Source organism: Aulonocara sp. 'chitande type north' Nkhata Bay, linkage group LG4 (assembly GCF_057382095.1).
Source record: "Aulonocara sp. 'chitande type north' Nkhata Bay isolate Kocher_YH1m ecotype deep benthic linkage group LG4, A_spYH_male_GT1.1, whole genome shotgun sequence".
NCBI classification, from domain to species: Eukaryota; Metazoa; Chordata; class Actinopteri; order Cichliformes; family Cichlidae; genus Aulonocara; species Aulonocara sp. 'chitande type north' Nkhata Bay.
Genome location: NC_141347.1, coordinates 33625946 through 33638202, shown reverse-complemented (window position 1 = coordinate 33638202; position 12257 = coordinate 33625946). Strand labels below are relative to the sequence as shown.

At 39.0% G+C, this 12257-nt stretch overlaps 1 protein-coding gene across 1 annotated transcript; it reads right to left on the bottom strand.

Moving 5' to 3' along the window:
* Positions 1-6030: 6030 nt before the first annotated feature.
* On the bottom strand, positions 6031-12024 carry LOC147333110 (uncharacterized). The gene is made up of 5 exons (XM_086290074.1): positions 11868-12024; positions 11615-11681; positions 8854-9444; positions 8642-8761; positions 6031-7690 (listed from the first exon to the last, which is right to left on the bottom strand). The coding sequence occupies exons 2-5, from the start codon at positions 11626-11628 to the stop codon at positions 6694-6696; spliced, it is 1722 nt and encodes a 573-aa protein (XP_086146200.1). The 5' UTR covers positions 11629-11681; positions 11868-12024; the 3' UTR covers positions 6031-6693.
* Positions 12025-12257: the final 233 nt, after the last annotated feature.

Sequence of the window (12257 nt, the reverse complement as noted above, 5' to 3'; positions counted from 1 at the left end):
TCCTCTTCTAGGAGATGTAGCTATTAAAAAGACAGTAAGTCAAGAATCACTCAAGTATGTAGGATTGGTTTCTCTTTTATCTCTCAATATACATGTAAACCACACCCATTTCTGGAGTTCGTCATTTTGCAAGGCATTTAGAGAGAGAGAGAGACAATTATCTCTACCTCTATTTAGTCCCAGTCTTGATAAAGACTTTGATTTAAAACTGAAACAAAACAAAGTCTAACAGGATGCTTTAAATGTGAGAATAATTTTTTCTCAAATTCTGTGTTGTCATCAAAGGAGCTTGCAAAGAAAAGCATCTGGACTTTATTAAGTTGCTTGAAGACGTTTCACCTCTCATCCGAGAAGCTTCTTCAGTTCTAAGGTCAAATGGTGGAGAGTCCCAGATATAATGTTGTCATGCTAAATTGTCAATCATCTCATAATATCTGTGCTTTGGGAACCTGTTTATCACACTAACAGAGATTCTGATAAAAAAAATGTTATCAATAGGATAACCTATAAAGTTTGCAAATTAAATATTACACTCTCAAACATCTAACCTGAGAAACCACTAAATTACTGCTGGGACCACACATTTTGAAAGTTATCAGTCCATTCAATGCACGTTATTAGCAGTATTCAGTGATTTAAACAATGTTAGGACAGAAATATTTGCTTCTGTCATGGCTAATAATGCTGCTAGCTAATTTAGTTGCCAGTAAAATAATTGATTGTAGCCACAGATTCACAATAAATATCCTGATTAGCTTCAATGTATCTATATTCAATATCTGCAGGAAAAGTGTATGATACGCATACTGACCCAGGGTTAATTAAAATTAAAATTTCACCTGACTGAACAAAGTCTGACTCCTTTAATCTTGCATCAGAAACCTCAGGATGCGGGTTTACTGCCAAGAAATGTTATTTATTGGCAGTGACATTTATCCTACCTCATCCGCCTATCTGCATTGTACTATTAAGACTAAGACAGTTGTAAAGGCTTTGAGACAGTTAATTTCCATATTTGGTTTTCCAAAGACAGGCTTAGGTTGTTCAAACTCTCTAGTTGTGAAGTCAGGATAAGCTGCTTCAGTTCCTTTGAAGGGGAAAGAGGGTGTAGAACAGGGGTGTCGAACTCCAGGTCACGAGGGCTGGTGTCCTGCAGGTTTTAGATCTCACCTTGGGTCAACACACCTGAATCAAATGATTAGTTCATTACCAGGCTTCTGGACAACTTCGACACATGTTGAGGAGGTCATTTAGAAATTTAAATCTGCTATGTTGGATCAAGGACACATCTAAAACCTGCAGGAAACCGGCCTTCGAGGTCTGGAGTTCGACACCTGTGGTGTAGAGATAGCATCTCAGATGTTACAGGGTTGGCTTAAAAGCTCTGCAAAACTTGGATACCCTGGTATCACATTTGGATGTGGGTAAGTGTGAGGAAACTGTTACACTAATTAGAAGTTGTCCAACATTATTTTCTGATACCCTACCTCAAACTCACCTGATACAATATGACTTCGATGTAGAAGCATGCCAAACCAGTAATGCAAAGATTTTATCATTTTCCAGAGGGAGAAAAAAGGCATCTAAGCTGAAATTCAATATATATTACATTCCTTCTGGTGAAGAGGGCAGGTTTTAGTTTACGACCCTGTAAAAATGACCATAGTCTCACAAAGCCTGACTTGTACTCTCTTCATAATTTGGAGAGTTGTATTGATCAGTTAGGTTCAGGTAAATATAAGTAAGTCTGATCTCTAGAATGTTCATGCCCTGTCTGCAAGGCTGGTATGGGTACCAATAACCATAAACCAAGTAAGAAGGGAGTTTGCCAAGGCCATTGTGGCTTGCCTTGGAAAAGTGATGGGCCAAAGGCAAGTTTGCGTCATATAACTGTGCAGCAGTTCCCACAACACAAGAAGGATGTGATGCACTTCTTGGGGATGGTTCTGTAAGAAATTTGCATCAGTGGTTATCCAGTGCACCCACAGATTAAAATCACTTTACTTATTGTCCAATGATGTGCTCACCTTTTCTTGTGTCCCTTCCTCCATTCTCTTAAATTGCTCCTTCTGATACCAGGGTTGCTGAGATGGTGGATGGTAACGTGTTGATTGATATTGATATATATATATATATATATATATATACATATATATAACCAGGCGGAAACACCAAAGCAGCTGGATAGCGTAGTGGTTAGACTACACGCCTTTGGAACCAGGGCACCCTGACGAAAAGTGGGCTACTGGAACAAGAAGGCATCGGTGGGCAAGGGACGAAAACAGGGCGTTGTTGGAATGCTACTACGCAAGTAACCCCGGCGGAAGGGGCTACATGAATAAGCTCTGAGCACAAGATCCATAGAGGCTGGGGTCTATCACACCAGGCAAGACCCCAGGTGCAGGCTGTGTAAAGATGCCCCAGAGACAATCCAGCACATAACAGCAGGGTGCAAGATGCTAGCAGGCAAGGCATACATGGAACGCCATAACCAAGTGGCCGGCATAGTGTACAGGAACATCTGTGCCGAGTATAACCTGGAAGTCCCGAGGTCAAAATGGGAGATGCCCCCAAGGGTGGTGGAGAATGACCGAGCTAAGATCCTGTGGGACTTCCAGATACAGACGGACAAAATGGTGGTGGCTAACCAACCGGACATAGTGGTGGTAGACAAACAGAAGAAGACGGCCGTAGTGATCGATGTAGCGGTTCCGAATGACAGCAATATCAGGAAGAAGGAACACGAGAAGCTGGAGAAATACCAAGGGCTCAGAGAAGAGCTCGAGAGGATGTGGAGGGTGAAGGTAACGGTGGTCCCCGTGGTAATCGGAGCACTAGGTGCGGTGACTCCCAAGATAGGCGAGTGGCTCCAGCAGATCCCGGGAACAACATCGGAGATCTCTGTCCAGAAGAGCGCAGTCCTGGGAACAGCTAAGATACTGCGCAGGACCCTCAAGCTCCCAGGCCTCTGGTAGAGGATCCGAGCTTGAAGGATAAACCGCCCGCAGGGGCGTGCTGGGTGTTTTTATATATATATATATATATATATATAAATATAAATATATATATAAACATATAAAGTAATATGTTTTTTCATTTTTTTTCATATATATATATATTTTAAGTAATAAAATATGTGAATTTTTATTGTTATTCAGTTCTTTTTATTCCTCTTTGACAGCTAAAACCATGTTTAAATGTACATATACTTGACTAAAGTAATGTGTGGCTTACAAAACCTCTTTACTTTTTTACAAAAATTAAGGCAGTTTTGAAGGCAAGAGGGGTCCAACGTAGTAACAACCAGTGTTGGGCAAGTTTGAAAAAGTAATTAATTATAGTTACTAGTTACTTCTTCAAAAAAGTAACTGAGTTAGTAACTGAATTACAATATTCTAAAAGTAATTAATTACTTGAAAAGTAACTATTGCGTTAGTTTAAAAAAAAACGTTTAACCCTCTGGGGTCCAGGGTATAATTGGCCATTTTAACCACTTTTGATTTGACCTCTACATTTCACCTTTAAAAACTATTTACTTTGCCTTGTTTGGTATCATTCTTTTCAGCACAACCTCAGGTGTCTGAATTTACAGTTATGTTTTCATTTTGACATACTGTATTAACACAATTGATCTAAAATCAGGGAAAAAACATAAAATCAGAGTAGAAAAAGTATTTTTTTTTACTGTAACAACCACAAACATGTTCACTGAATCATATTTCATTACTTTAAATGCAAATATAAATTGTCAATTTTAAAATCCTATGCACAAGTTTTGCAAACAACAAAGTTACTTGCATCCATTTACCTTTTACCTTGATTTTTTAAATAACCCTTTCAAACTATTTACAGAACAATCAGATGTTCTGCATTCACTAAGATGCCGCACAAATTATTTGTGCCACTCCAAAAAAGTGATTTCTGTCCACTATAAAGGAGAACATCACAGCCTGATACCTGCAGGTGTGACAGCAGCAGGTGTATCACTCCTGTTTCTACCTGGAGACAGCAGTCGCCTTATTGTTCTGACACACAACACAAAACTATCCACAACACTACACACTAACTACACAAGACAACACATTAACTACACACTCCAAACACGCTAAACGTCACAAATCTCTCACATTTCAAAACTCACTCTCTCTCTTTTTCTGCTCTCTCTCTCTCTCTCACCGTCACTCCTAAAACTGCCCCTGTTTTTTGTTTTGTTTTTTTTGTTTTTTTGTTTTGCTCATAAGCAGAGAGTGCTCGCTGCGCTGTTCTTAGACAGTAAACGTGACGAAACTATTCAGGAAAAAACACACGTATTTATTGTTTATCATGACTCTGGTTTTAGTGGCCTATCAACACAATTTATGAACTGGTATATATCATCTTGTTGCTTTGTCATCTTTAAGTGGTCATGTGATTGGCTTACCACGACTACTTTATTCTTCCTCAGTCAAACAGCAGCAGTCATGTGATTGTTTTGCCCCCTTAGCTCCAGGTGTTGTGCTAGACAGTGATCGTGATTACCGTCCGCGGGAGCGCGCGCAGCTACTTAAAGCTGTAGCGCTCAGATTACTTACAGCTACTTCCGTGCAACTGATATAAAATGCAGTAAACTGAACCACAGCTTCAACCGTCTGTTTGTTGAAAAATAGTAACGGACCGCATTTTCTTGTTAGTAACTGTAACGGCGTTGTAACGATAGGAATAGTAATTAGTTAGATTACTTTGTTACTGAAAAAAGTAACATCGTTAGTAACGTCGTTACTTGTAACGCCGTTATTCCCATCACTGGTAACAACAAGGTGTACCTGTGAGGTTATATCAGTAATAGTCATGTTAAACACTATGTGATAAAAATAAATTACTTTCACCATTGTTGGAATTTACTTTATCTTCAGCAGGATGTGCCTATATCAGATCTCTGCCTCTCGGGCTGTAATCACAGCTGTGGGAAGATTTTAATCTGAAGCTTGCAAACCAAACAAAAGTGTAACAGGTTGCTTTAGGTGTGAGAACAGATTTAAAAAGGTGTCTACTTCTATGATGTCAGCCAACTGTAAACCATCTAATCCCTGTTTGCATTTTGTGCTCCTGTTCCTTTATCATATGACTGACTGAATTACGTGAAACATTGATTATCCTGTAAAACACCTAACATAAGAGGAGGAACAGTGCAACTTATTGCATTACTGATGATACAGCAGCTGGGATCCAACCAGCACCGTGCATACATGCAAATATATTAGTTTATGAATTTATTTCAAATCTTAAAAGAAATCTTTGCTTTCAACTGAGAAACATTTGTTGTTGTTACATATTGCAATACTTGCATTACTTGAAATTGTTGCTTCAGCATCTTGCAGCAGTTTCTTCACCCACCACAACCACATCTGCTTCTGATAACCTCTGTCTTTGTATTTCTTTTTCTTTGACTCACTTTCTGTTCACTCTGTTTTTCCTTGTACTTTTATCTCAGCACCACGTTCAGCAAGAACAATGACTGCTGAGTTTTTGGTTGTTGGAATTTACATTTTCAACTGTCACATCAAATTACTGACTAAAAGTGGGTTTTACTTGTACGTTTATTTGTCTGTTTGTTTTACTTTAAGGACAATATGCACATATACCAACAATGACCTTGTTAAATACTGTAGCAATAAAATTAAGAGCATCACAGTTGTGGGAATTTTGTTTTGCTTCATCTGGAAGATTTCATCATCATCATCATATATTTGCTTTTGAAACTGTAATTACAACTGTGACATGTTTTATAAGTGAAGCTTGCAAATGTGTAAGAGGCCACTGGAAAAGGTATCCATGTTTATCACATTACCAGAGAGTCCAACTAAATGTTCTGACAACAATTTAAATTCTATTTTTATGTAAAATATTGATTCTTAAACAAGAAAAACTACAACATCTATTTTTTGTTTTGTTTTTTGTTTTAGAGTTTTCATCTAGTATCTGCTGCCTATCATCGACCACAGGCATAGCTTTTTAATTATATTCACTAAAACAATTCTGGATATTAACACATTTCATTGGATCAGTTAAAACTTTATATATCAACAGAGGGACAATTTAAGGATACAAGTATTTATACAAAAAGAAACAGATTACATTTACATTATGATCATTACATGTGATTAGTGCTGCTGTTAAATTACCAGTGCAGTACACACACAGCAGACTGGTCAGACTGGTACAAGAATATTTCATCTGTTCTAAAATCTATGCACCAGAACTTTGTGTAATTACTGTGTAATAACAGAACTATTACAAAAAAAGTTTATATCTGGAAGTAATTATTTTTTTTATTTTATTGCATACTTGATTAAATAATGTTATTAATACGGTTTTATATTTCACTGTGCAAATAAAATGTTCAGCAGAATTATGTACAAATCACATATATTATTCAAATTTGACATTGACAGATATTTTCTCTGATACTTGATATTGCAGTAATCACAACTCTAGAATATACATTTTTTTTCAGTTGGCTTATTGGCAATTAATGTAATTACAGCATGAGGATGCCTCGCTGCGTGCTGTTACTGAAAAGACCTACAGTCTGACGATTGCTTTCAAACATTTTCCACATTAAACGGCTCTATGATCTGATCATAGTTTCAGTTAGCATGAGTCGAGCACTTCAGTGATCAGTAATTTACAACTGTTTCATTGCAGTTTTTTTAATCATTCAGCAGATGGTTCTACCCTTTCTGCTTCACTCTGTTTCTTCACCTCCATCTCCAGATAAATTGGAGTCTCCAGAACAGCCTTCTTTTTTTCTGATGTTGGCAAACCTTCATTCAGAGAGTCATGCATCTTCTGCCATGAGTCGATCTCTGAACTCCAAAGTGCAGCTCTGGCTCTGATAAATTGTGAGACTTCAGTCTCGCTGCCTTTAGCCAGACTGATGCTGTCTTTACAGATGAAGAAAATATCCATGCCGAGGAAGAGAGCATTAACTGCAATGAGACCTGCTCTTGCTGACTTGGAGAGTGCAAGGGTCCCTTTGGCTGCTGCCTGACCAATATCTGGGATATCTGAAGCAACCCTGGGTGCATTACGTAACGCTTGTCCTTCTTGAGCCACAACTTTCCCAGCACTCGTGAGCAGCTCTTCAGTTTGTAACATCTTAACAGCAGAAGCGCTATCAACAAGTGCATCAATACCCTTTCCAATAGCACCAGCGTTTTTGGCAATCTTGCCAACTCCCACAACTATATTTATGTCAAGTGCGTCCAGTTTGGCGATGGTTTGCCTGGTAACCTCCTCCAGACAACTCTGGAGACTCTGTACATCCTCCATAAAGTTCTTGAAGACTTCAGAGGCTTTCTTTCGTTGTGTAGCATTTACTCCAACCTCTGTTGCAGTGGTCACAAGACTGTTGACTCCACTGGTGATTCCCAGCCCGACTCCAGTCATTGTCAAAGCTAGAGAAACTCCTGCTGTGAAAGGAATTAATGCCAAACCAACAATGGACAGCACACCTCCAACTGCCCCCACGGAGCTGCCTGCCACACTGGAAATCTTTGCCCCCTTATTCATTTTGTCTAACTGAACAGCTGTCTCCTCCAGCTCCTTTAGAAACTGCAGCATGGTGGGCTGTCGCTTGTCGAACTCACTAATGAACCCATGGCACGGTTCCTCCTGGAACAAGAACACCATTCGGAACTGCTCGTTCATCCTGAGAGAAGAAATTTAAAAAGAATTAGTGGGGTGACACATTTTAAAATGTCACCATGTTATTGCAATATTAACAATATTTAGGTTTAGTTTTTAAGGTTACATGACCAACAAAAACATGTCATGTGTCCTGCAAAACATTTTTTTGGTTGCAGGGATATAAGTCCTCCCTGCAGCCCATGAACAAGACTAGAGGTTTAACCTCCCACGACCCAAACTCTTTCAAGTCATGCATTTTTAATTTCTCTTTGCTATTTGGGCTGATTGGGACCTGGTGAATGTAAAAACAGAGAATTACTTGATTTTTTTTTTTTTTTTTTACCTGATTTTTGTTTCTGAGAGAAATGAGATCCACATATGAGGACATTCGTTTTAAATTTTGATAGAGCAGTGGCAGTAGTAGTGGTCTAGACAACCCAAATTGTTATGTCCACATATGTGGACGCCAGGTCCTAGGAGGTTAAGAAACATCTACACTGGCTTCACTTTTCAGATCCAGAAGCTACATCGTTTTTTGTATAGTGTAGTGTCCAGGCAAGCATGTTTATCAGGGGTCTCGAACTCCAGGCCTCGAGGGGCAGTGTCCTGCAGGTTTTAGATGTGTCCTTGATCCAACACAGCTGATTTAAATGGCAAAATTATCTCCTCAACTTGTCTTGAAGTTCTCTGGAGGCCTGGTAATGAACTCATCATTTGTTTCAGGTGTGTTGGCCCAGGGTGAGATCTAAAACCTGCAGGACACTGGCCATCGAGGCCTGGAGTTCAAGACCCCTGATGCACTAGGAGTGAAACCGGTCTCACTGCAGCGGCAATGTCTACGTCACAGCACCAACATCAAAGGACATCTTATGCAGGCCTGTAGGACACCAGCAGTATCTGAGCCCTGAGATGAAGAAAAAAAAAGAAAAAACAAGTTCTGCACTGACACATATTTGGGAACAGAAAAACTTACCTGATCTCATCGAGCTGATTTACGTGATCAAGCATTCTCTGTACGTCATCCTCAGACAAATCCACATCAAGATCAACCACAGTTTCTACAGCCATCTTCAGACCAAAGTCACTGAAGCAGCTGTGAAGAACGCAGGTCAACTTATTTTATACAATAGATGATACTTAATGTGCAAAATTCCTTAATATTTTGTATATCATTTATTTGTTTACCTTTTGTCCAACTTCTCACAGATTGTCTTGGAGGTCTGTATGTATCTGTCCAGCTGATATGCCAGCACTTCCACATTCTGGAGTTTGGGAAGGAAGAAGACGTTGTCGTCTCTTTTAAACTCCAGCAGCAGAGGACAGATCACTCGTGCAGCCAAGATGACAGCCTGAACATACTCAGGACTGATCCCTTCTGGAAGTTGTAACACCTGGTTCTCCGTGAACACATGCAGCGAGGTCACTGCCAGCTTCTCCACTGCATCCAGGAAGCTGCTGAGACTCTCCAGGCCACTTGCAGTGTCCTTCAACACTTCAGTCAGCTCATTCTCCAGCTCTACACGCTTGCTGTCTACATTCACAGTCACCTTGCTCTTCATATACTCCACAAAGGCTTTACCTTTTTCCTCTGATTTAGTAACATGGTTGACGTTTAGGTCAAGTGCTTCAAGTCTATCTTTGATATCCCTCATCATTTCTACCTCGGTGTCTCTCCAGAGCATCCATTTAGAGAACATCTCACAGAATGCTCTCACTGTGTGGATGTAGGTGAGGGTGTCTGTGGTGTAGCGGCACAAGGCCTCCTGTAGCTCCTTTCTGTAACACAAAGCATCATCTGTTTGTGAGGTTTCTAGGGGAATTCAAGCAAAACTTGTACATGACAGCTCGGTCGCAGAGCTCAGTATAAAGTGCACTACATAACAACTTTAATAGTTTAAACACTTTTATTTAAAATGTACAGCACAGCACAGAGTCCAACACAAACCAAAAAATACTTCAGATTTTGTTTTGCTAGTAGTGCTAAGTGGGTAGGCACTTTGTCCACAATAGCTAATATTAGAGATTTTGTACCAAAAATTCAATTTGTGGAAGAATCTTTGTTTAATCTTGGGCTAACATCTCACAGGATTGTCTTTCTCTTTTTAAGTGCCCTTTCGCACTGTCCCTCTTCCCTTCTGTTTTTCTTTTCCTTCCTCTCCCTTTCCTATCCCTCAGTCATGTCTGTCCCATCTGTAACAACTGAAAATAAAATAAAATAAATAATAACAACAAAGGTTAATCAAATGGACCCATACGGCAAGGCCGTGATGACCATTTGGCAAAGTAAATCCATTGGGTATCCTTGTTGGTCTTCAGACAACAATTCTGACGGCTAAAGAACCAAATGGGACAGGCAAAAAAAAAATAAAAATAAAAATAAAAAAAAATCCTTCCACTACCATGACCTGGATGACTGAGAGCCTACACAGATGTCTCACTGTGGATTTGATGCAGGATCCAAAATAATCATATAGACTTTCTTCATAGTCAGTTTGAAGTAACGATAACGGGGTTGTTTTTTGGGGGGGGTTTTAAGTGATAACAGTGCCCAGGGGAAAGCAAAAGATGACAACAAGTGTCAGCACTCTTTGGCACCAAAGGACAGTCCTACTCCTGCTTAAGACTGATGGTAAAAATGTAGATTTGGTATTAATGTACCCTTTAAACATTTATATGTTTGTTTTGTAATTTAAGTACTTGAAAACTTTTTGAACCATTTTTAGTAGGTATACTATTACACAGTTGGGGTTTGTTATATTGTGTCTATTGTTCTAGTTCTTGTCTTTATTCTAAAGATGCACTATTATTACAGAGATTTTTAAATAACATGCAACTAAACCTCAGCAAGGGTTTGTCATTGTTTGATTAACAAAGGGTCTCCCAGTTGTGGACTTTTATTAGCTCAGATACACAAACTGGTTTTGTACCAACAAAGGCCTGAAAGTCCCTATTTTGTATTTTAGTAGCTGTTTTTTTTATAATATAACCACTAGATGGCGCCAAATTACAAAAGGCTATGGGTCAGTAAATGGAGTTATTAGGACAGGTTTTAATAAAATGGTGTACTGCAATTCTGTGGTTTCTCTTTTTTATACATTTCCTCTGTTTTGTCCTGGTGCTGTGGCTGTACACCAACAGAAGATATAGCTCTTCTTCTTCTTTGGGTGTGTACTGTGGATATTCTGTTTCATCCGTTTCAAATTTATTTAAACTTGAATATTTGTCACCCAATTCCTGTCCTGATGGGACTTTTATTATTATTACTTCAGACATGCATAAGCAGGTAACATTAATGTGACTAAGTCATTTTGCCCTAGAGGTATTTTCTTCAGGCCTCAATGTTTAGAGTGGTAGAAAAACACCTGGGATATTAATTAGCAGCACACTCATTAGCAGATTGCTAATATTAATGCAACAGTGCTCATGTATCATGTCTGTTACAGTTGCAGTGTTTATGACTTAACCACAGACTTTGTCCTTTAATACATCTCTGTATAAATTTTTTCTATAGCCCCTCCAAACGTTTATGTAAGGAGTCATTGTGATGAAAAGAAAGAAAAAAGCAAAGATGTGTTTTTTGGGAGGGGACATTGCATATTTGTACATTTTTTAGGTTTAAAAAATAAAATATGAAAAAAGACTAAAAGTCTAACTGCTAACAAAGAGACACGTTTTCGTGTAAAAACCAGCAGTCCCATCACAAGTTTTTAAAATTAAATCTAACATGAAAACTTGGATGTAACCGGAACTGCAGCTGATTAAAGTGAAAGAGTAGATACGTAGAAGTAAAGTGGTCCTGTTCCTCCAACGATTCTTTTAAAGTCGCTGGGTGTGTCTTTAAAATAGTTTCTTCCGTGTTTTGTTCTAGTCTGTCACTTAATCAGTACTTATAAGTATTTTACTACATGCACTCTAAAAGTTTTCCGTGCACCATGAGCCGCCTTACCTTGCCTCAGACATCTTCTTCTTCTCTGTGTGTTGTGTTCAGGTCCTCGCGGAGGTCTCACCTTTATCTGCGCAAAGGAAACAAGAACAGGATGGATCTGAAGCCCGCAGTCCAGCTGTTGTAGAAATTAACAAGCTCCCAATACCACGCCTCGAGTGGACCTGCTGAAATAACTGCATACCCACTCAGTAATTAAACTGCCCGGTCACAAATGTTAAGTTTCGTTTTCATTTCTCCACATTATGAGCCACACCTGTTTGTGTAACACCTTGGATCATCGACAGTCAGCTGACTTTTGTTTGTTAAGGAGGGTGAAAAAGTTTAGTAGCGACATTTGACGTTCAGGCAACAACAACAACTTGCTCGTCTTGATCAACTGGTTTCCTGATGCTGCCTTCAAGTGTTATCGGAAAATAAAAGTGGTGACTGAAAGGACTTTTCTTAATGAAAACACAACAAACATGTTCCCCCTTAAATCGTAAAGAATTTTATGATACAGTGTTTATTGTACACCGTGTTTTCCTGAAAATGCCCCAATTTTCAGCCAAGTATTTATCAGATTTCTTTTTCTTTCTCTTTTTTTTTATCCACATTTCCCTTCCAAATGAACTCGAACACACCACCTCAAAGTACGGGGGAGACG

Bases quoted from the DNA above. Each gene is read 5' to 3' on its own strand.
- LOC147333110 (XM_086290074.1), bottom strand. The intron at 8,762-8,853 runs GTAAACAAATAA...CGTTCTTCACAG, and splicing joins TGTGAGAAGTTGGACAAAAG to CTGCTTCAGTGACTTTGGTC. The intron at 7,691-8,641 runs GTAAGTTTTTCT...TTCTTCTCTCAG, and splicing joins AATCAGCTCGATGAGATCAG to GATGAACGAGCAGTTCCGAA.